Source organism: Lissotriton helveticus, chromosome 10, assembly GCF_964261635.1.
Source record: "Lissotriton helveticus chromosome 10, aLisHel1.1, whole genome shotgun sequence".
Taxonomy (NCBI): domain Eukaryota; kingdom Metazoa; phylum Chordata; class Amphibia; order Caudata; family Salamandridae; genus Lissotriton; species Lissotriton helveticus.
Window position 1 is genome coordinate 1,105,693,141 of NC_136071.1, and position 24,659 is coordinate 1,105,717,799.

At 46.5% G+C, this 24,659-nt stretch overlaps 1 protein-coding gene across 5 annotated transcripts in view; it reads right to left on the reverse strand.

Annotated features, from left to right (window-relative positions):
• The window catches only part of TOPBP1 (DNA topoisomerase II binding protein 1), a 303,450-nt gene that overhangs the window by 155,859 nt on the left and 122,932 nt on the right, over positions 1–24,659 (reverse strand). For all 5 annotated transcript variants that reach the window (XM_078663859.1, XM_078663862.1, XM_078663863.1 and 2 more), the window contains one exon: positions 20,755–20,966. In XM_078663859.1, the coding sequence (XP_078519985.1) occupies positions 20,755–20,966 (212 nt within the window). The remainder of the gene's footprint in view (positions 1–20,754; positions 20,967–24,659) is intronic.

The following is a 24,659-nucleotide window of genomic DNA, read 5'->3' on the forward strand; positions in this document are numbered from 1 at the left end:
TCTTTTTCGACTGATGTGCACTGGGTCCCTGCTATCCAGTCCCCAGGGCCAGTGCTCTAGCCCTAGAAACTAGGGGAAATGGTCCAATTGTAACAGAATTGGCACACACTTTAGCACCCATGTAAGTCCCTGGTAAGTGGCACCCCTAGTACTTAGGGCAAGATTACTAAAGAGGGTACCTAAGGGCTGCAGCATGTGTTATGCCACCCTAAGCGACCACCATACAAATTACATGCAGTCTGCCATTGCAGACTGGGTGTCATGGTGCAAACATGAGTGAAAACACGACATGGCACACTGTGTGCCATGCCAAAATCACTGCCTGTAATATGAAAGTTACCCCTACAGCAGGGCTTGTAGCCCTAAGGTGGGGTGCATTAAATTAAATGTGAGGGCATATCTGCATGAGCTGGTATGCCCCTGTACTGTCTTCTTCAATTACTAGATGGTACAAGTGAACATAGAAGCCATCTTAAGCATATGTATTGAGAAGACCCAATTTCCCGTTTTTACAAGGCCCTCAAAGAACACCGCACAGTTGACACATCCCTGATAAAAGGCAGACGGTTGGTAGACCCACCGGTGCCCCTTACGGAAGAAGAATGGAAAAGAGTATTTGCACAAGTAAGGGTGGTGGCCAGTAATGCCAGATTTAAACGTATTCAATTTCACTATATACACCGTACTTACCAGACACCTCAAAGGCTTGTTCGTTTTAACCCAGAACGCTCTTCTCATTGCCCCCAATGTGGTGCAGACCCAGCAACTTTCCTACACATGACCTGGTTGTGTATCCATTTGCAGCGATACTGGCATCAGGTAATCCAGATGCTACGCATCGTTAAAGCCATTAACATAGAAGCATCCATTAAGCATTGCCTGTTGGGAGTTCTTCCGACACCAAAGAAAGGAGTGCGTACACAACACAAATTTGAGCTGCTAGGCCTAGTTTTTGTAAAGCGAAGGGTTTCGATACACCGGACTCAATCTCTCCCCCCAAGACTGGACAAATGGCAGGCGGACATGCGAGAGTGGGGTGTGGTGGCAGAAAGCCGTTTAAAAACAGTGCGCACTGAGGAGAACGCAGAATGAGATATTGAAGACTGGGGTTACATGCTAGAGGGACTACAAAGACCTAACACCCCTCCAGAGTCTGACACAGACGACACACAGATGGCGCAACCAAATATTCCCCAACGACATACGGAAACTGTGGGCAGTCAGGTCCAGTGCACTTAGGATGGACAGTTATTATTGAGCGGTGAGTTACCAACCCCCCGTTCTCCTCCTATGACCATTTGACATGGAATGGTGGTCAGACTTCAGCTCCCAATAAATGCATTAAGATATGGTAAACATACTTTGTAGATAATACCGTCACGTGTCACTGCTGCGAATTACTGTTGTTTTCTTTGTTGAAGTAGTTCTTCTCGTCCCCCTTCTTATGACGCCCCCAGAGCGACCGCGCAGCGGACGCGTGCAGCGGGAGCACCGATTGAGCGCCGAAGATGCGCCAAAGGTAAGCCCGTCTACGCCCGTCCGCGCCTGGACCGCGCCCAGCGCCAGGACCCCTGGCCCCCGCAGACCCCAGCCCACCCGCACGACGCCGCCACCCTCAACACACTCAACGCCGGACGAATCCCAGGATGCTACCGAGCCACCCCGAGACGGACCCACGGACCCTTCTGCTGCAACGTCTGCAAGTTCACCTGCATCCGGACCAGCAATACTCCTGCACCAACCAAGACCAAGACGAGCAACAGCAGCAGCCACCTGAAATGCATCCTGCTCAACACCCGCTCCATCCACAGACACGCCATCGAGCTCTGGAACCTGCTCGACACAACGTCACCAGACGTCGCCTTCCTCACGGAAACCTGGATGAACGCCTCCTCAGCACCCGACATCGCCATCCCAGACGGCTACAAGATCATCCGAAGGGACCGCAGCAACCAGACCGGAGGAGGCATCGCCATCATCCACAGGAACACCATCCGCATCACGACCGACACCGACGACACCCTCGCACCCGCCGAGCACCTGCACTTCCAGGTCCACATCAACCCCAAGACCACCCTCAGAGGCACCCTCATCTACAGACCCCCGGGACCACGCACACAATTCAGCGAAGACATCGCCGACTTCATCAGCCCGCACACCCTCCTCTCCGCCGACTACATCCTCCTCGGGGACCTCAACTTCCACCTGGAGAACAACAACGACCGCAACACCACCACCCTGTTGGACAACCTCGCCAACCTCGGACTCAAGCAACTGGTTAACACCCCCACCCACTACGCCGGACACACACTTGACCCAGTCTTCTCATCCTGCAAGGACATCGCCTTCAGCCACGCCACCGGACTCAACTGGACGGACCACAGCTGCGTCCACTTCAGCTTCAGAAGGACCACGATCCACCACCACCAGCAACAGGCGGCACGCAGAAGCTGAAACAAGATCACAGCCGACCAGCTCGCGACTTCCCTGAGCAAGAACCCACCCACCAGCGCAACGAACCCAAGCCAGGCGGCCACCAACCTCGCGAAGTGGATCAGCAACTGCGCAGACGACCTCGCCCCTCTGAAGAACCTGCCTAGCAGACCCGGTAGCAAGAAAGCCCCATGGTTCACCGACGAACTCAAGAGCTCCAAGAAGAACTGCCAAGCCCTCGAGAGAACATGGCGCAGAGACCCAACACCGGACAACATGACTGCCCTCAAGCTCGCTACCCGAAAACACCACCAACTCATCCACGCCACCAAGAAAACCGCATTCAAGGAACGACTGGACAACAACGCACACAACAGCAAGGAACTCTTCAACATCGTTAAAGAGCTCTCCAACCCCAACGCCGGAAACAACGACATCACCCCTTCGCAAGACCTCTGCAACTCCCTCGCCTCCTACTTCCACAACAAGATCGCGGACATACACAACAGCTTCAGCGCTCAACCGACGCACGCCACGACTGAACCACCGCCCCCCACCACCACCCTCCGCGCCTGGACCCCGATCAGCACCGAAGACACCGTCCGCACGATGAACTCCATCCACTCCGGATCTCCTACCGACCCCAGCCCTCACCACATCTTCAACAAGGCCGATGCTGTCATCGCACCCCACCTGCGGGACATCATCAACACCTCCTTCGACACCGCTACCTTCCCGGAGAGCTGGAAGCACGCCGAACTCAGCGCTCTACTAAAGAAACCATCAGCTGACCCCACCGACCTCAAGAACTACCGCCCCATCTCGCTGCTCCCGTTCCCTGCTAAAGTCGTCGAGAAGACCGTCAACAAGCAGCTGGCCGCCTTCCTCGAGACGAACGGATCCCTCGACCTCTCGCAGTCCGGCTTCCGGGCCAACCACAGCACCGAGACCGCCCTGATCGCAGCCACCGAGGACATCCGAGCACTGCTTGACAACGGAGAAACAGCAGCCCTCATCCTCCTAGACCTCTCCGCGGCCTTCGACACTGTCTGCCACCGTACACTAGTGCAGCGACTCAGCAACGTCGGAATCCAGGAGAAGGCACTGGAGTGGATCATCTCCTTCCTCGCCGGAAGGACACAGAGAGTCCGCCTCCCCCCGTTCAGATCTGAAGCCACCGAAGTCATCTGCGGCGTTCCTCAAGGCTCCTCGCTCAGTCCAACCCTCTTCAACGTCTACATGAGCCCCCTCGCAGACATCGCACGCCAGCACAACCTCAACATCATCTCCTACGCCGACGACACCCAGCTGATTCTCTCCCTCACCAACGACCCTGCCACCGCCAGAGCCAACCTTCACGAAGGGATGAAAGAGGTATCCGAATGGATGAAGAACAGCCGCCTGAAACTGAACTCGGACAAGACGGAAGTCCTCATCCTGGGATCCTTACCCTCCGCCTGGGACGACTTCTGGTGGCCCCCCGCCCTAGGCAGCGCACCCAAACCAACAGACCACGCACGCAACCTAGGCTTCATCCTGGACTCCTCCCTCTCCATGACCAGACAAGTCAACGCCGTCTCCTCGTCGTGCTTCAACATCCTGCGCATGCTACGTAAGATCTTCCGGTGGATCCCCACCGAGACCAGGAAGACGGTCACCCAGGCCCTCGTCACCAGCCGTCTGGACTACGGCAACTCCCTCTACGCCGGAACCACCGCCAAGCTCCAGAAGAAACTCCAGCGGATCCAGAACGCCTCAGCACGTCTCATCCTGGACATCCCCCGTCGCAGCCACATCTCCGGACACCTGAGAGACCTGCACTGGCTCCCGGTCAACAAGAGAATCACCTTCCGACTCCTCACCCACGCACACAAAGCCCTACACAACCAAGGCCCAGAATACCTCAACAGCCGCCTCAACTTCTACGCTCCCAAACGCCAGCTTCGATCGACCGGCCACGCCCTCGCCGCCGTCCCCCGCATCCGAAGAGCCACCACAGGGGGACGGTCCTTCTCCTACCTCGCCGCCAAGACATGGAACTCCCTCCCGACCCACCTCCGCCTGACCCAGGACCACCTCGCCTTCAGGAAGCAACTCAAGACCTGGCTGTTTGAGCAGTAGCGGACCCCCCTCCCCCAGCGCCTTGAGACCCTCTGGGTGAGTACTGCGCTCTATAAATGCTTTGAGTGATTGATTGATTCTTTCTGCAATATCCGCACTCTGATAACAATGAAAGATTTATCACACAAATCTGACATGGGTGAGTAAACCCAGATACGCATGTCGAAATTTAACCTTGTTAATAGCCCGATTAGCGGATCATGAGAATTGTCAACTGTATAATGTGCAAATTGTTACGTCAAATAACGCAGTACTATAATAAAAATACGTTTTAAAAAAAGTATACGTACTGAGAACTGGTCATTCAAAGTTTCAAAGCTACAAAATGGCTTTGCTGAAACCTTTGATGTTTGGTATAAAAAAAATCTTGTCTTAATAAATCTGTACTGTTGCCAGTACAAGATTATGCCATGCACCCAAAGGGCACCTTAGAGGTGCCCCCTGAAAAACCTACTACTGTCTAGTATGCTGGTATACCAGTATCGTCCAGCCTGCCAAGACAGACATGTTTCTGATCCCCTGTAGGTGACAGCCCATTCTCCCCGAGGTTAGAAATTGTGCCTGGTCCGGAGGAAGATGTTCAAACCTCCTCCAGCAGGATGGCTAGTGATTTAGCATGTCAAGGCCAGGGGCTTCAAAGTCCCTGCCACCTTTGATATGCAACCCCAGTTTCCCCCAGACATGGGAGATGCCACCCCCTGCCCTGAGGCCCAATTGGCATGCGGGAAATTAGCTATACAAGTAGGCGTGTTGCAGCAGCAGGCTAAGGTGGGCTACCTGATGTGCTCCATGAAACAAGGATTCCATCATTTTGGTTTTGGTGGAATTAGGAACTCTGGGACAGGGTTATGCCCACTTCCCACAGGAAGTGGTTATATAGGGAGTGTAGTGACCTCTAGGGAAAGTAGTACATTGGCTATTTACCTTAACTCCCTTTAACACTTCTAAATTCAGTATTTAGGTGGCCCTCTAACACCAGGAACTCAGATTCATCTGACTAATGAAGAAGGAGGAGGACAAAGAAGAGCAAAAGAACGCAAGAACTGTGGACTAGCTGTAGACTTGGAACCAAATCCTTCCTGCCTGCTCCTGTAACGACAATTGAAAACACCCGACTCGTCTTGCAGCAGTGCATCCTCTGAAAGCCTCGGGGAGCTGCCAGCACTTTGCCTACCAGCCACCATCTCACTTGAAGTGGAGGAGCCACTTGCCTGTAGGCACCGACCTCATCGATATGGTACATCGTTCTGCTGACTCCTGGGCCCACCGAGGCAGCAGCATCCCAGGAGGAGGTCTCTGTGCTCCCGAAGGTCAGATTTGTCTCCCTACCAAGTTTGGAGACGCCAAGATCCCCAGGAGCTGCACCAACACCTGTGGTATCGGAGCCCTTGGAGCAACTACGGCTTGTTTAGTGTCCAGCCCGGACACCAACACCGCCAATACAGAGCTAATGATGTGGGATGCCAGCATCAGAGAAGCCATTGTCGAGAGTGGCCCTGTTTTGTCCCCATCTCCTCGGTGACCTAAAAAGTGAGAGCCTCCAGCGCAAGGGACCCACTGGACAAAACACCTCTGCACTTGAGCCCCACAGCCTGAGTCAGAGTCTACTGACTGTGCCCCCTTGCTCGAGAGACTCTCCAGAGCTGAGCCCCCCTCTTTTGGGTTCTGCCAGACTGGTTTCCCAGTCCCCACTTGCAGCCTTTTTCCTTATTTAGAGTTACCCATTAACTTAAGCTGTAGAGTTTGAAGCTACCCTTACAACTAGCACCTCTGGACCCGGACACACCAGGGCAGCCAAACCGAAACTGATGGTGGTTTTAAGAACCTTGGCCCCTACTTACCTTAAGTCCAGAAGAATGACCCTGTAACTCAATTGCAAGGTTCCCTATGCAGTGCATGTTTCTCCCATAGGATAACAATACCACGTTCGAGGCTCATGCCTCAAATAGGACAGCTGTTTTTTCTGTCTCTCTGACAATTTTGAAAATAACTTGCCTAATCTCAAAAATCTTGGTGTCTAAACTCATATAAAATCTATGTTATTTTTCTAATTGGTATTGGATGATTGTATTGAGTGTGTTTCTCATTTATGGACTCAGTGTGCGCAACAAATGCCTTACTCTCACCTCTGATAAGCCTAAGGCAGCTCAACTACACTACCACAAATACAGCACTTTGGGATTGTTAAAGCAAGCCCCTGTACACTAGTAAGGAATACCTGGACTCTCTTACACAGTGCACCTAGTTTTGGTACACGATATTAGGAGCCAGCTTCATACAAAATAGATCAGAAATAACAAAAGCAACACGTTGCTTTAAACAGCTGCTTCAATTATGCCCCATGACCAGAGCTCAACTGTAATAATTTATGAACGTCGAGTTCTGACCTCTTTTCTTTATAGTTGGCAACTAAGTACATCACTAGTTGCCGAATATAAAGAAACTAGAGACATGTATTTATGTAGGGATTAAAGAATCCTATGTATTATATTGCAGGTACCAGACCAGCATATTCACCTCTGATGTAGAACTACTAGTTTTCCATGGCACATTGAACTTCAAAAGATAAAAACCATGACAGATGTACTCAACCAGGGCAAACCTCTAGACATATTCCAATTTACATGCCTGCCTGCATAACTGTCTGTTCTCAAGGTCTGCTACAGGATTAGAAAGAACAAAGGGGTATTCCAGAGGAGAAAAATCTCAGTTCTATCCTCACTGCCAATATAGTAGATGATAATTAGGGCTCCCAGTTTCTTCTTTTACATAGATTAATACAAACAAAAAACAATTTTAATAGTGGAAAAATACAAAAAATTGTGATTCTTGTGAGGGACTTTCCATGTTGCCTTTCAGGAATTCCAGGACAAGAGCTGAGCAGATAGACAGCAGAAAGTCAAAAAACAGGTTGGGATTTCCTTAAATACATGCATATGTTAACATACATGTGTAGTAGAGTGATAATATGTACATGTGGTGTGGTGTTTTATTATATTTGGATGCTTAGTTAGCTCAAACACACCAAATTATGAGTGCGTGTGATGAAATATATCATTTTTACGATTCCATTTTTTCAAAAAACAAACTAAATGTGGATAAATACCACTGAAATGGCCAAAAAACAAATAAGGATAAATACAGAAGGAAATGTTACAAAAAATACACACAATAAAAACGGGATCCCTAATAATAATAGGAAAATCTTATTCGTGCCCAAACTGCACAACTTAAAACTGGGTTTTCTAGAGTCTCACAAATCTGCTGCATATAAGGATACCTCAACAGCCCCAGACTGGTATACATCAGGGGCATTCTCCACCACTGGAAGCCCCCTCTTATTTTCTGCCAGAGACAACAACACTCCTGCCCTCTGTAAAAGCATTTCTCTTCCATTATCAGTGTGACAAACAAGGGACTTTGATACTGTCAAATCGATCCTTGGTTAAGTGCACTCTTCACTAGTATTGTGCAAGATGCCTCAGCACATACTCTTCCTTGAGCAGGACTTCACATTTCTTTGTACACATTTATTGTAACTACATTTGTATTTATATAGCGGTTCCTACGCCTGACAAGGCGTTGAAGTGTTTTGCGGTGAGTGGCACGATTGGATGTTAATAGTAGATTTGTCATTATTTTCTTTTCTTTGTGCATTAGTTGTGTTAGGTTTGTGCTCTTGATTTCTTGTGTGCTTTGTAGAGTTTACAGTAGGGATAGATTGATGGGAATGGATTTGAAAGGTGAAGTAGTAAGTTATTTTTTATGTAAGTAGTGGTCGAGTGTGCTTGTTAGTTGGGAGACGTGGCCGAAATAGGAGGAAAAGTTTTGAAATTATGTTTTGTGGTTCACAGTAGTCAGAAAGGTTTGGGATGAATCAGAGTGTGGAGAGATGGGACAAAGGTTTAAAAGGAGGGGTTTAGTTAAAAAAAAACTGAAATTAACTAATGCATACACATGTGCATAGGACATTTAATAAGGTTATATTGGCTGAAGGAAACCCCTGTATATAAATCCCCATATGTGCACAGAGCAGCGCTATTTAAATCGACTGATGTGCACATTTATGTTGTGTTAAAATATGGTATTTTTTTCATGATATTCCTTAAAGTTTTAGTGGCAGGCATAAACTCATATATATATGCACCTATATATGGAAGCAACAATTATGACATTGTCTACTATACACACATATCTTGTGGTGTAGAGTGATATATGTTTTTCTCCTTATAGGAATGTATCTGCTTATAACAGGAGACATAGTTCCGTGTACAATGACACATGAATAACAACAAGTTTATCTCTATAGCATAGGAATCATAGCTGGCCATGTTGGAGTATACTGTTGGGCTGTGACTATAGTTGTTATGTGGGAAAGAGCCAGCTCTTGAGTAATCTTCTGAAGCTAAGATGGTTGTCAGTGGACCTTATGTGTTTGGGTAGTGAATGTGAGCAGATTTGGCTGCTTGAACAAAGAAAGATGTTCCACCCATGTTTTTTTTGTATGTAGGAATGTTGAGGTGGGGAGCAATTTATTTTAGCGTAGGTTCCTTTGCTGTGTATATTTGTTGATTTTTTTTTCTTGCTGAAGAGTGGTCCTTTGTCCTGTATTGTTTTGTGAGTAATACAAAGCAAACTCGAATGCGGATCTGCAATGAACACTGTCAGACTGATCACAAATTCTGTATCGCTTTAAATTTTTCTTAAATAAGTTCCGTTGTACTTTGTATTTTATATGTTGTTAAGAAAAGTAATCAATGGTTGAAATAAAAAAGGCAAGCAAAAAGGGGGCAATTGATGGTGTGTCTCCCAAGCTCTGTGCATTCTTTTGAGAGAACATCTAAGCACATTATTATAGGAAAGACTGGGAAGTGAAACTGAAAAGCTATGCACGAACATTGCAAGAATTGTATTTATTAACATCCAGCTGCTGCAGAGATAGGACAGAGGAAGAATGTACTCCGGTCACGAGATCCCCTGATGCGGTCTGCAGCCAATTGGATGGTTCCGGGTGTGCACTACACCACCTTCTTAGCCATATCTAGGCTAAAACCTGCAAGAAACCTATTACATATAATGCAATTTTATCACCAGTGACCAGGGTCAGATCTGCACCTATCTCTGCCGCCCCAGATGCTACTGGGGAATCAGTGATGGGTCAGCAGCGATTGGCACTCCGGGTAGACCTAAGGGGCTGGGGCCTCCTGGTTTTCTGCCGCTGGCTCCTCCTCGGACCCCCAACACTAACGCTGCCCTAGGGGCACAGCAATCTGACCTGGGCTCTCCAACCTCCCTCCCCAGGTCCCACCAGCAGCACTAGCAGAAAGCACACCTCTTGCCCAGGAAAAAGTGGTTGTTACGTAGAAGGTACGAAAGGTACTGCAGGGTCATCCTCACAGTTACCACCAAGGGCCATTATGAGCTGTGGTAGAGTATGTGCAAAAAGCATTGTATCATGAGCAGCGCCGCCATACCTCATTCAGGATGATGGGCAAGCAATTCCCATACAAAATGAATTAGCAAAAATGCCGAAACACACTAATGTATACTGCCCCATTCAGCTGAACCCTACTCAGACCTGCTTATCACTCTAAAAGTCTTTAATTCCCTGCATCAGAGATTACAGGCAGAAAAATGCCAATTCTAGGTTACAGAAGCAAAACCTATAGAAGACCAATCAAAAGCAGATAAGAGGACGCATTCTTCAAGTCTGCTTCCTAAGCATTAACAATTTATTTTGCCCTCAGATGCTCACTGGATGTGGGAAGAAAAGGGTGGCTGATTGTGGTCTAAGTGCAATGTTGTTGTTACAGTTACGTCAATGTTCACAATTGTTGCAAAATAAAATAAAAATATATTTAGAAAAATTGTATATATATTTTGCCAATGCCTTTTCTAACACATACCTACAATACTGAAAAAAATCACTCTCCTTCACCCACTATTGCTTGGCAGACAGGAGAACCCCCACCCTATCCAGGCTCGTAGGAGTCGGAGCAATTGGTTTCTAACCTACACCAAGGCAATCAAGGGTTGGAAAAAGGTGGGTGCAATGGTGTGCGTGATGCAGATATTGAGCACAGAGGGTACATTATGTCTTCTATACTTGGCCCATGTTCACGATTAGTCTACTGGTTGATAACCAAAGAGGTTAAAGCATTTACATCTCGGTCCAACAAAACAGGAAAAACACTATCTGGTCACACACTGGTGTTGCTCAAGTTGGCTTGTCCAGTTGGTCCTCATTCTTGTGGTAACTACACTGAGAGGCCCTGTTAGACCCAGCATTTAGAGGTGAGCTTAAAACAGAAATCACTAAGTAAACAATGCTAGTCCAATTGATAGCATGTGATCCCTATGGGAATTCTTCAAGGTAGTGATGAGGGAAGAGTGGATTACAAAACACAGGATCCTGAACACACTTCAGACACACATGCTGAAACTAGAGTTAAAATTCTGAGAGCTTGAACTCAAACTGGAGGATAAGTCAGACTCCTCACTACCAGCTGACCTACAATGGAAAAAAAATAAATCATAAAATTAAGTGACAGAGCAGAGCACAAAGTCAAGCACTTGCCTAGGTAGGCAACAGTTCATTCTTTTGGAGAAGAGAAGAGACCCGGCAAAAATGTAGCATTTATACTCAAAACCACATGAGCTAACAATAATATTGCCATTACAACCTTACGGAATGGCTAGTCACACTATGATACTGAAAGCATTTACAGTGTTACAGTCAGATCGCTGTGCCACCAAACAGCACCCAGCTAGTCCCCAAACACTACATTATCTCAACAGTATTCCACTGGCATGGTTAGGAAGCACACATCACACTTTTCCCATGCAACCCATCACCATTGAAGAGATTCTAGGAGCATACATGAATTACCAGGCAGTAAACTGCCTGGCATAGACAGTTTTGTGAATATTTTTTTACTAATAATTTGCCTTTGTTCTAGTTCTACACTTACTTGCACTGTTTAAGGAGGTACACAAAATGCACATTGTCCATCACTCAATGAGGGAAGAGTTCCTAGTCCCTCTTCACAAACCTGGCAATCTGTTAGACGTATACGAATCGTACACACAATTATCACTCTTAAAGGGGAGAGGGGTTGGCCTAACGGCTAAGGCGCTCGACCTCGGACCTGGGGATCTGGGTTCGAGTCTAGGTAACGACGCCAAAAACCCCCTGTGATTCTGGGCAAATCACCTAATCTCCCCGTGCCTAAAAAAAAAAAAATGAAAGTGTGTCCTCATGTAACGTAACTGGTGCTATGTAAAGCGCTCTGATAACTGATTCGGTTCGGTTCTAGTTCGCGCTATATAAAACTCTGCAAAAAAAAAAAAAACAGGGACACCAAAATAACGGCTAAACTATTAGCAAATAGATTACTTCCTCCAGTTGAAAGTCTAGTACTGCCTGACCAATCAGGATTTATCCTCACAAGGTCTACATCGAATAATTTGTAACACTGTTTGCACTCATTCATCAGTCGCACCCTGGCCTGGAGGTGGCAACAGTTCTCTTGGACACCGCTGAGGAGTTCAACTTCCGGGAGTGGGAGTTCTGGTTGTCTGTGCTCCAGAGTATTGGCATGCAGTCCTGCCTTCTAGATTGCATTCAATTACTATATACCTTTTTCACTCCACGTATTCGTGCTAACAGACTTGCATCAAATCCAGTCACAATAAAAGCGTGGCACTAAACAGCAGTGCTCCCTCTCTCCCATTCTATTTGCTCTAGCATTAGAAACCCCTTGGTGCACACACAGGCTACAGTAACACTATTCTTCCTCACCCTTAATCTTCACTTGTTCAAAGTTGCTTGCATCATAATACGTTTATGACATGGAATTATATGTATGTCATCCCAGTTTCAATCTGTCTCCTATTACCAGAGAATGCGTAAGGTGTGGATTCCATTCTGGTCTGCAGATTAATTAGAATAAATCCTAGCATTTTCCCCACACATCATAAAAAGGCATGCCCTCTCAAAATTTTCACTTGAATGGTGCAATGGCTCTGTAAAGTATCTGGGTCAGCTGAGACCCAGAATCTGTCATAAGGAAAAACTAGGGAGGAAGGATTGTCAAACTTGAAAAACAAAATTGGACAATGGCTCATCTTACCCCCCTCTCTTGAGGGCAGAATAGCTATAATGAAAATGATTATCCGACTCAACTTCTTATGCCTCTTCACCAATATACTTCTTATATTCACCTAACAATTATTTAAAACTATTCGGTCCTTTGTAGTTAGGACCCCATGGGCTGGCAAACAACCCGGGCTTAAATGCAAAGTTCTTAGTCTACCATATAATCAAGGTGGTTTCACTGCACCGGATTTAGAGCTTTATTACCTCTGCGCCCAGGCTCAATACGCCCAATAGTGGTACTCTTCGCCTCTATTCCCGCTACACCTTGCGAATGAGGGAGACAGTGTGGCCCATCTCCCTTGCAGGCAATGCTGAAATAAGTCAACACATACATGACATGATATTAACGCAGTCCACTGTACTGTAATGGCTAGCATCAGCTGGGTTTTAAAGTGCCACTTGGAAGTCTTTATTCTACAAACTATGAATCTCCCTAGGCTCACTCAGACCAGTGAAGAAAAACCTTGCCAGCCACTAAGAAACGTTAATATAGACAAATTAGGCCAGCCACTAAGAAAGTTTAATATAGACAAATTAGGTGATCTGGTCCTTAAGGATCACAAGTCATTAGCAATGTTTCTTTACTATAAGCTCTGCAAAGCCTCAAGGGCTGCATTCAATACTTTCCCCAATGAACCCTTTAATTTTAAAACTATCACTACTGCTCTCTGCCATGCCCTGCAAGGGTTTGGTTATGAGCTTATACAACACTATGCAGACGGAGGCACCTATCATTACACATTTCACTCGTGATGGGTAGAATCACATGCTAAACTGCCCACTTCGTGAAGTCGATTGGCCATTTTGCTGCATGCAAACTGGAGCATTATCATAGAACAGCAGAGTGTGCAATATTCATTTAAAGTTTCTGTATAGAATCTACCATACACTGTTCACTAAACAGTCTGATTTATTGTGGTCTTAAAGAAGATGCGCAGTGTCTGATTTGTAAGCCTCTGGTGCCGCCCTTTTGTAATTTGCCGCAAGATCATCCTTGCACTAACCAGTATGACTGCACACCATATCAACCTCGATCCTGCATATGTTTATTGAGTCTGTTTAGGGATACAGCAGCAAGTGTAAGAAAATGTGGTGCAATAATGTTACTGCTTGTAAAAAGAGCTGGCATTGAGTTGGGGATGTGGCCATGTATGAACTCAAGATAAATGGCTCAAAGTCTATTAATGCTATGAAGAACAACTTGAAATATATGCAGAAGCTTTGTTCATTTCCTCTAGAGCTGAAGGTATTTCAGGACCACTTAAGAACAATCCACTATACCAAAATAATACCCCATATTCTAATATTGGACAGATGAGTCGCCTATTACTGTATTATATTGACATGTATTACTTCTTAATAGCGATAAGGGAACAATTCAACTGAGATGTCACCCTATCCTACTATGAGGTTTACGACTTTTAACCCCAGTCTGCATAGAATAGTGATATTACATGTCACAATTTAGAAGATGTAGAAGAAGTATTATGCGCAATCAGTGTATAGTGATGTTTGTAATTTACTTATGTGTTCAGCTGTAATACATATAAATACATGAATAAAAATAACACTCCTTACTGGGCACATTGGATATATTTTTGGCCACCTGTGTGGCAACCATCTATTCTTGAAACTGAAATTGAACCCAAACTAAAAAAAATAATAATGCACAAAGATAAGTCAAAATGCTGGGCATAGAGTAGATTACTCTCTATGGCCGATCAAACAGAAGTATTAATAAGGTGGCAAAAAGTTGAGCAAACTACAGGGCTGAAAACTGAGGGTTAAAATTACTGTCAAAAGAATCCCAACAATCCATGACTGGCTCCCGCCGCCTATCCTGTCTTTCATCCTGATCGGGGTGTTCCGAATTTGGTTATCTGGGAAGAGCCTTCACTTACCGTCTTTTTCCGGGGCTCTGGCGTGCAGTGGTTTCCTCGTTCTGCCCTTGTAACCTTGCTGGCTTCCCGGCCCTGACGCCGGGGCCTCGAGTACTGTGTCTGCCCGGAGGTGTTCGGAGTGCCGGCGGCCCGGAACCGCTGAAGAGACCCGATGGTGGGAGCCTGAGAGCCGCGAGCCGGAAGCACCGGAGCGGGCCCACCCCCGATGGTGGGCCACCCCGCATGCCTGATTGTCTGCCGACCCGAAGAAGAGAAGCCGCGTTGTCCGGCACCCCTCGGGTGAGGAGCCCACTCCTGTTGATTGTCCCGCCTGGAATACGGTGCAGGGCTCCCCCGAGTGTGGTGGGGAGCACGCCCGTTCTTCTGGTGACTCTCCTTTCTCCGCCGAGCGCCATCCGCCGCGGATCGGCTGTGTGTCCTGGGGCCTCCGGCACTCCTGGTGGGCTTTGCGGCGGATGCGACAATGGCGGCGGGCGATATGCACAAGATGGCGGATGGCCCCTCGCAGTGTCTTCCTCCTGGAGACAGGGACGTTGCTGCATTTGCTCTCCCCAGACCTCGTTTGATTCGGGCGGCCCCTACACGGACTGCTGTCTTGTTCGCCCTGGGTGCTCTGCGGATCGACCTGTCCTTGCACTGCCGGGACCTGGAGTTGCGGATCGCCGCCATGGTTGTTCAGCCATTTTGTGACGCGGTGTCGTCTCCCCGAGTTGGTCTTGTTGAGACTTCTCCAGCTGCTGTGCTGGGCTATCCGGCTGGGTGTTCGATTCCATGGGATCAAGTGGACCCGGTGCCGATGCAGCAGTATTTCCTACATCCTGATTTCTTTGCTTTGTGCTGGACAGCCCGGACTTTGTGCTTGGCCACGTGGATCTTTGGGTTACTTTTGCATTCTGACTGCTGCCGAGTTTTCCTGGCTGCTTTTTGTTCGCCTAGACGGTGTTCTGTGAAGATCCCACTTGCTTTCCCTGACTGGTATGGACCCACTGTATCATGCTGTTTCCTGGCCGTGGCGGGGTCTCGCAGCTCTGCTTTTCATAGAAGTGGCCAGGGGTGATCGTGCCTGGGTGCCTGCGGGACTTTTGTTTTGTTAACTGCCATCTCCGTGCCTCATCATTTGGACAGTTCCTGTCTTCATCCTTTATGTAGGCTTTTCTCAGTATCCCCTTTTTGACCTCGACTAGTGATCCGTTATTGCGGGCGGGGTGGTGTTCTGTATTTCGATCGCTGGCTCCCCTCCTCTCTTCTCTTCTCTCCTCTCCTTCTCTTCCCTCTTTTTCCTCTCCTTTTATCCCTTTCTCTTTTTCCCTTCGTTATTATTCCCTTTCTCTTTCTTCCATATTTCGGGTGACTCTGGGCGACAGGCACGCTGTTTAGTGGGATAGGCCATAGCCATTACAGTGATGTAGGGTGGGGGGGGGTGTTTGTTATTTTAGTTTGTTTTCTTCTATGGTCCCTTTTTTGCTTTCTTTCTAGGGGGTGGGCTATGTCCCTTTGTTCTTTCTCCTTCGTTTCGTAAGTGTCTGCACTTTCTCCTTTTTCGGGGCGGGAGGGCGGTCTATGCAGTGACCCATTTACTTGTTTGCTACGATTTGTCCTTTATTTTTGAACCTTTGATGTGCATTGGATGTATCTGGGCTTTGCTCTACTGTGGTTATTTGATTGCGTAGGGGGCTGCATCCCTCTCGTCCCCCCCTCTTTTTCTGAGTATGTTGCATGACACACGGGTAGATATGGCTTCTGCCTCCTCTATACATCATAAAATGAAACCTTTCTTATCCTGGCGCTTACTGTGTAACGATTTCATTACTCGTCTATCCTGTATTCATCCTACCGTACACATTGATGTTGTTCTCTTTTGACTCTCCTGATTTTGCGGCCGGCCCTTGTGGTTGTAGGCCTGCGCTTGTACTTATACCTGTTTCTCAATAAAGGTTTTAAAAAAAAAAAAAAAAAACCCAATCCATGACTGGTCAGGCTTAGCTAGCACACACCATTAAAGTATAGCATAGGCCTGTTGGGACTGGTCAGGCTTAGCTAGCACACACCATTAAAGTATAGCATAGGCCTGTTGGGACTTCTACAACAAAGAGATCCACAAACAAAGATTCACAGATGTGCACACAGCATGCTTGCGCACCATGTCTGCACAAGCAGCAGACTTATGGAAGCGTGTACAAGTCGATATAGTTGTTCGGGCATATCTAACTCTAAACAAAGAAATCCCTTAGACTAAAAGGCTACTACTCCTCTCTCTTCTACAAAAGAATATGCAGTGAGGTAGCATCACTGCTGACACTGATCTTTAATTCATTTTAGAAAGTCAAGGGCATAACCACTTTATTGTCTTAAGCCATGACAACAGTGATTCCCAAGCCTCAGAGGGATAAGTGACTTTGTGGATCCTAGAGGTCGAAATTGTTGTCAAAAGTGGCTGTCAAACTCTACACCAGTATCCTTGCAAATAGAGTGAACAAGGGTTTTGCCATGATTGACAGAACCAAACCCGTCATGTTTAATAATGCCACAAAAAAAGGTGAAGTTAGAGAGGAAATACACTAAGGGTGCCCCCCACACAAAACAATCAATTACAACAAAGCCCTTGGTACAACAGTCACACGCAATTCTTCATCTAGGGGATCCCCCAATCATTCATTCAGTTAGGGATCTGTTATAGTATCCATCAAAACACAACACATATGTGTGTTCTGCATTTACAACAAGCCCAGAGCCTGGGAATCACCACATCAACCCACTGTGAGACTGTGTGAAATTATAATGCAAAATAGAGGAACTGCAACACGTAAGCACCCAGCCAACTTTCTCACTTTGTCAACATTGGCAACTTTCCTTCCTTTCCCTTTGGGTGGATGCAAAGAATTAAGAGGGGAGGATTGAGGGTGCAGGGCTGTTATTACCTCAAGTGGGGTACATTCTTCTTGCTGGCCTATGTTTGTAGGCAAGCGTATATGTACTTTTCATACAACAAAACCATAAATCACGTGGACAGTGAATAGCTTCCTGGTGCTGAAAAGCTGAATACACCAGCGTATGGTCAGGTTTGATGGAAAAGCAGTTAGCAAAATAAATGAGTCCCTGGTGCTCTATTGGACCTCTCAGGGTCTCTAGTTTTATGAGATCCAAATATACCGTGCACTCTCAATCTAGTCTGGATCAAACCACCTCTTTAGTGTTCTCTGCAGGCCTCTGCTCCATAACTAGAGACCACCTTTTCTGCCACTTGAGAAAACTATAATTCGCCTTCATCAAGTAATGAGGCATAGCTGATGACCTTCCCCCACTCCCAAATCTACTTAAAGTGTCAGGTCATCGCTGTGGGTAGCACCAGAAATGACCTTGAATGAACCAGATTCTGGTTCCAGTGCGGCCCTTTCTAGTGATTGGTGAGATGCATGCACAAACTACACCGCACTTTTGAACCTTTTACTCAGTTGTCACAGCATTAAAAAGAGGTTTTGATAAACCTCCACTGATTCATCACCGATATGTTTGTAATGCTCGTCACTGGCAGAAATAAAATAAGAATTTATTCCAAGACTATCGAGGATTTCCAGTGATAGTTCTTTATTATTCATATTTTATTGGGTGAATAACAACAAAAGAGTTGCACTGAGGGTTTAACAAACAGTATTGATTCAAATTCACTGGTTAGATCTTCACTTATTTTAAGATCGCGTCTAGCTTTTTCGCATGGTCCCTTAATTGTAATCAAAGCTGGTTACAGCATGCCGTCAGTATCAGCACCCTAAATCTTGTCCTTTTTGGGAATGCAGCTTTAATGACAGTGGATTTCTGGCCTTTGGTCAGCATATGGCCTTAAATAAATGCAAGAGAAACTGCAGTGCTTGCTAGTGCATTTGCCTTACTTGCTACATCAGCTAATGCGTCCCCCTACAGGAGGATGAACTTGCCCCAGGACTTTGGATCTCTGAATACCCAGGCAGCCCCGCTCATAGCGAAGGGACACACACACCAGCCAGGAGTCTATAGTTGCTGACGGTTTTTGGGGCGAAACGCAAAGGAGTGCAGGGGAGGGGAGGCGCAGGTGAGTAACGCCCAGCTGTGACGTGTATTGTATTAACCATAAGTGCAATGCCCTGAACTGATGCCGCACTGTGATCTGGTTTATGAGACAAATAGGTAAAGATCCTGGGGTACAAAAGCATGTACAGAACTTAGATAATTTACAGCACTAGCATAACAGGGCGGGTATGTCTTGGCTATGTGCACGATGAGTGGAGGCACAGCAATGAAATTTTGCATGTTAAGTCCTAACATAATCCACCTCACTGTGGTCACTCCAAAAACCAGGCAATTACAACTCTTAAATCGGGTGCATCACGAATCACATATACAAGACAGGTGAACATTAGTCCGTCCTAGAAAGGTACGCTTAGTATGCCCCTCGAGACCACAAACCCATCTGTAAAACTATGCATTCCCGTCCTAACAGTAAGACAGACACAAGATCGATGCACACTAAGATCGTGCACCTGACAACATTGGTTAGAAACATCAGCTCAAGCTAAAGAACCTGGCTGCAGACCTTGAATGAGCATGCAATCTTCAGGTCACAAGTCATTCTGAAGTGGACACAATGCCTCTGTGTTTCGCATTGCACCTCGCCCACCTTCTGCTGTGTAGAGGTGGTGAGCCAACAAATTACCAGTAAGAGCCGAGCCAAGAGTCCGCTCTGTCTCTGAGAGCACATACACTAGCAGAGCCTTAAAAATATTTGTCATATATATCATGCATCAAAGATCATGTCAGAATATGGTATCTTAATAAAAAAGTAAAGTGAATTTTTTAGTACACCGAAGCATTTCATCTTAGCACATCAGATTAAATCACTGCATTGAGAGCATTAATTAAAAGCAAGTTTTTAAACATGAACTGAGAAACAGCCCTGCCTCTTCCCTGCTGATAATACTATTAGTGAACTATGTTGTGAGTTAGGGATTATGTGTGCCCTGTAGGTGGGTTAGATTCTTATTGTACATGGAGCAAAAGTTTAGTCTATTAAATCAAACAAAATAGTTTTTTGTATAGCACACATGCTGAACTTGCATATATGAAGGTGCTCTCATATGTGATAATGAAGAAAAAGGAGAAGCAGAAAAATAAAATATTTGAATAGGATCAGACAATTTGAGAGCAGTTCATGAGTCAAAAGCACTATAGTAAAGTCAAGTAGATTCTTGAATTCACTAGACATTCAGGTATGGTAAAATTGTTATGATTTTTCGAGGCCTGCAGAACCATCTTGCAGGTTCGTTTTCTAATTGCAATAACCTGACCACTTGCTAAGAGGGCCAATCGCAGAAGATACTTCAGCACCTCATCCTCTCTATTAAGGGCACTCACGTAACCCATAGGCAATTATAGTCACTGCACCAACCACGTGCTACTTACTGAAGCCAAAACAACAACAAACAAAGTGGTCTTAGAGGAGCATATTCTTGAAACAAAGGTCACTGAAACAGGAGTGTCCATGGGTATTATTCCATAAACCATGCACAAGGCTGAGGTAGCATAAACTCTTTTAAAATTCTCGCTCACATAATTGGTCTAGGCTTGTGGACACTGAACTAAGGGATCACCCACTCTGTATCCTCAACATTATCCTTAAACTTGAAGCCAGGCACGTATTTCCCATATACACACAAAAGTCCTCGAAAAGGGTCACAATATCACTAATGACTTGTGATAAACTATTCTGTTAGAATTTGTGTTATGAATGATGATTGCTGATGAGAAAACCTATGGAGTGTATTTTTACACTCAGCAGTTTCTTGCTTACAGTCCTCTATTCTTGGAGCACATAAACTTAATACAAAGATTTGTTTTATTGCAGACTAGAATTTCTCTCTTATGAGTGGAGGCCCTTTCCATGTCTCGTCTCCTAATGCAACTCACAATAGACAACCATTCCTGAGCTCCCCATTTGTTTGGATATTACTTAGAGCCTGCTTATGTTTTACATGTGTTTTTTAGAAAGTATGTGAAGAATGTTGAAATGAGTTAAAACATCTTAGGTTCATTTGCATGTGGGCCTTCACTAGAACAGTAACCTAAGCTTTTATTAGGGGTGTAAATGCATCATTAGAACAGGTAAGATACCTTTAGCTTCTGCATTTTCCACAAGAAAATTGCTTTCTTCAGCTTTCTTTCCAGTTCTGGAACACTCTAGAATCCAATCAATAGTCACAGCTGGCAGGTTCCAATTTTTGGCTGCAACATATTTGGAGCCATTTGGTTCCTTCAAGACCAGATGGGTGCTGGCATACATCAATTTCTTTGGATTGTCTTTGCGCACAAAATATTCTTGTACTCTGAAAGATTAAAAAATAAAAAACTTAATACCATTTGGAGCAACTATTGCAAGAGCAGACAGTAAAATGATTTTTTAGCATTAGACATCTTAAAAGTCTTTTTTTATTTTGCTATTTCAATGATTAGATGATAGTGGTCGAAATGTACCCCAGGTGAAAATAATGAAAATATGAGTTTAAAAAAAAACCAATTTCTGATAGTTTAAAAGAAACTTTAAATACATGATGGCAATGTTACGATGAAATAGACTTCCTAGGACACTTTCCTGCATACGTACTGGTAATCATTATATTGAGCCCTGCTTTTCTTCATCCCAGTCATAATACCGTAAGTGTGATGGGGGCGTACCCTTTGACCTCAACTTAAAGAATACACTGGATGAAAACGAAGGCCAACAAGGTAGCACTTCAGAGCGCTACTTGTGTGTGACTACTTTAGGGATGGCTCCAATTTGTGCTTCAGAGGCAAGTGTAAGTTTAGAATCCCATCCCCCGATGGCTTTGGGGTGCACCTACACGCAAATCACACAAGAGACCTCATGCAACAGGCCAAGGCACCAGAGAGTGTACTTGTGTGGGTCTGTTCCCAACTCTTGCTGCAAGGCTTGAACTTGGACGGCTTCGAACATTCAACAAAACAAAACTCTGGTTAAGAAAAAAGGGCTAAGAAACCTCAGCAGGCTTCAGATCAAAAGGAAATTACATCACCTGCTCCAGTGGCACCTTTTAGGTGTTCCTTGATTTCACTTCTGGTGATATCAAAAGACCCCAAAGGGGACAGTGTACAGCACTACCTGGTATTGGTGGTATATTACTGTAGGGGACATTTTCCTGATCCAGACTAGCACTCAGTAAGGAGGTTCATATAAAAACAGGCAAGACATAACATTTATAATAAACAAAGTTACACAGGCCTTTATAAAAAATGGTCAGTTTTAAATTATTTCTTTAAGGTGGTCATTCTCTTCCCAGCTTGCAATAAAAGACCTTTCATTACACAGTTTAATATGTTCGCTACAAACTAAGCATTGTTTTTCAAAATTTCTTTGTTCTGTATGCTGAATCGTTTCTGTGAACTGGAGATTGGGTGAAAAGAATAAATGAGGAGCATGTGAATTTAGGTCTAGAGAAGCAAGACTCCTATGGAATAACCCTCTGTATGTAATTCTGTTGATTATAGGAAGTATTTGAATATTCAGTAGGGCAGCCGAGGTGGGATATTTTCAAGAAATTAGATTGGCCTCCTCTACTTTAGAGATTCAATTTTTGTTAAGTTAAATACATTTCCATAATCTACTCCAGTAACAACAACTGACTGAAATGTTGTTTTTTGTAAAATTTGTATTTGTATTTTGTTTTGAAGAACAGAGAAAATAATACAAGCGACAGCCCCGTAGTGCTTCTCACATAAGGAGTAAAGAAGAGGCAAACAGCACGTTGTAATCGTCATAACAGGTACCACAGTGCAATTGGAAAGATCAGTCTCTGATGTCAATCAAAGTCAATCCCCCCTCCGAATCCCGGAGGGGTAGGGGCTCTGCCAAGAAGGGGTACCGGAAGCAAGGCGATTGATACAGTGCAGGAGAAGTTTGGAGCCTCCAGATGCCTTGAGGGCGTCGCAACATTTAACATAACTACCATACCCCTCCCTACCCCCCTCCCTACCCACCCCCCAGGTGGTGGTGACAATTGTACACATGCATCCCTTCATTCATACGGCCCTGGTTATATCTGGAGGAGGTGAAGTGTGCGTAGTGTGGATGGACAAACTGCTGATGGTAGCCCCCGTGAGAGAAAGCTGGCCAGGGGACCCCATCGAAACATGAAGTTCTTGAAGGCTCCTAGGAAGATATCCGCCACTCGTTCCACACTCAATAGTCTCCACAGTCTCACGTGCCACAAGGATATCGCCGGGGCTTCTGGCTTCTTCCAGGCGGCTGCTAGGGTGAGCTTGGCAGAGCCACAAGATTTGTTTGTCAGCTCTGGTTTGACGTTCGAGAGCTGGAGTCAAACACCGGATAGCCGAGAATGTCTTTGATGTGGGACAAAATCTCTTCCCAATATGGGCGGATGATGGGGCAATCCCACCAGATGTGGCGGAAGGCACGTAAGAGACCACAGCCCCTCCAACACCGGTCTGAGGAGGCCGGAAATATGCGATGTAACTTGGACGGGTACAAGTACCAATCCATAAGGGTCTTGAGATGGGCTTCACGTAAGTCTATGGAGTGGTTGTGCGTCGTAATGTCGCGCCAAAGGCCCGACCATTCCTCATCCGTAATATCTCTCCCAAGAAGTTCCTCCCAGTGCCCCATATAGCGGGGACGGGGTGCCACAGCAGTGGTAAGCAGCAGATTATAAAGGAAGGAGATAGCACCTCTCATAGTGTTGGTTCGGAGGATAAAGGCCTCAAATGGGGACAGGGGTCTAGTGGCTGCGTCGCCTATCCCCGAGGAGGTAGCCCAGTGGAGAAGCTGGAGGTGGTGATACCGCTCCGTGGCCGGGACGCCATAGTCCCTCATGCAGTTAGCAAAGGTGAGTGGGGCAGATCAGTGGAACAGGTGCGTAAGGGCCCTACAGCCCCCTTCTCTCCACGGTTGAAAGGGGCCCTCCTGCAACGCCGGCGGGAAAGCCGGATTGAAGTGGATCGGTGTAAAGGGGGAGGGAAACGTAGTCCAGCGATCATCACTAGAGACTGTGTCCCATACTTTCAGTACCGTGCTCGTGGGCGTAATGATGTAAGCGTTCCTGGGCCTGTCCACCTTAGGTTTCCAAGCCAGGTTCCCAGATGGACCTCCCTGCGACACTCCTGTCCATGTGCAGCCAGTGTTTTTCTGAGAGTTGTCAGGACCATTCCACCAGCACGCGCAATTGCGCAGCCTTGTAATAGAGGTGCATATCGGGGAAACCCCCCCCCCCCTCCTTTCACGGCAGAGTAGCGAAGCAGAAATGCGCTCGACCCCCCTGCCAGGTGAAGCGCAGCATCAAGGTCTTAAGGCGCCGGAAGAAGTCCAGATCCATCGGGATGGGAAGGGCCTGGAAGAGGTACAGAAATTTGGGGAGGAGGACCATCTTTAGAGCGTGGATTCTACCCAGCCACGAGATGCCAGCAGCGGAGGGTAGTTCGCAGAGAACAACCTCCCTATGGAAGGCGTCAGCCGAACTCCCAGGTACAGGAGAGAGGTGGTCGCCCAAGACAGAGGGGTCAGCAGCCGCACTCACTCCACCTCTGCAGGAGGCAATGTGAGATTGAGGATATACGATTTATCAAAGTTGACTTTGAAACCGGCCACCCCCTCGAAGCGACAGAGGACCTTTTGGACGTGCGGGAGTGCGTGCGCCGGGTCCCCCACGGACAACAAAACGTCATCCGCAAACAGGGAGATTTTGTGTTGCTCACCAGTAAAGGGGAGACCCTGGATCCCCTCACGCTCCCTCACTGCTAGCGCCAACGGCTCAATGCTCAGCGCGAAGAGCAGGGGGGAGAGGGGACGGCCCTGTCGGGTACCACGGGAGTGCGAAAAGAAGGTGGACAGGTGTCCATTAACCATCACTCTAGAGCGGGGATCGCTGTAGTTTGCCCGTATCATGGTTATAAACTTATCCGAAAAGCCAAAGGCGGCCAGGGTGCGGAATAGAAACCCCCAGTCCACGCGGTCGAAGGCCTTCTCGGCGTCAAGGCCCACCAGCACT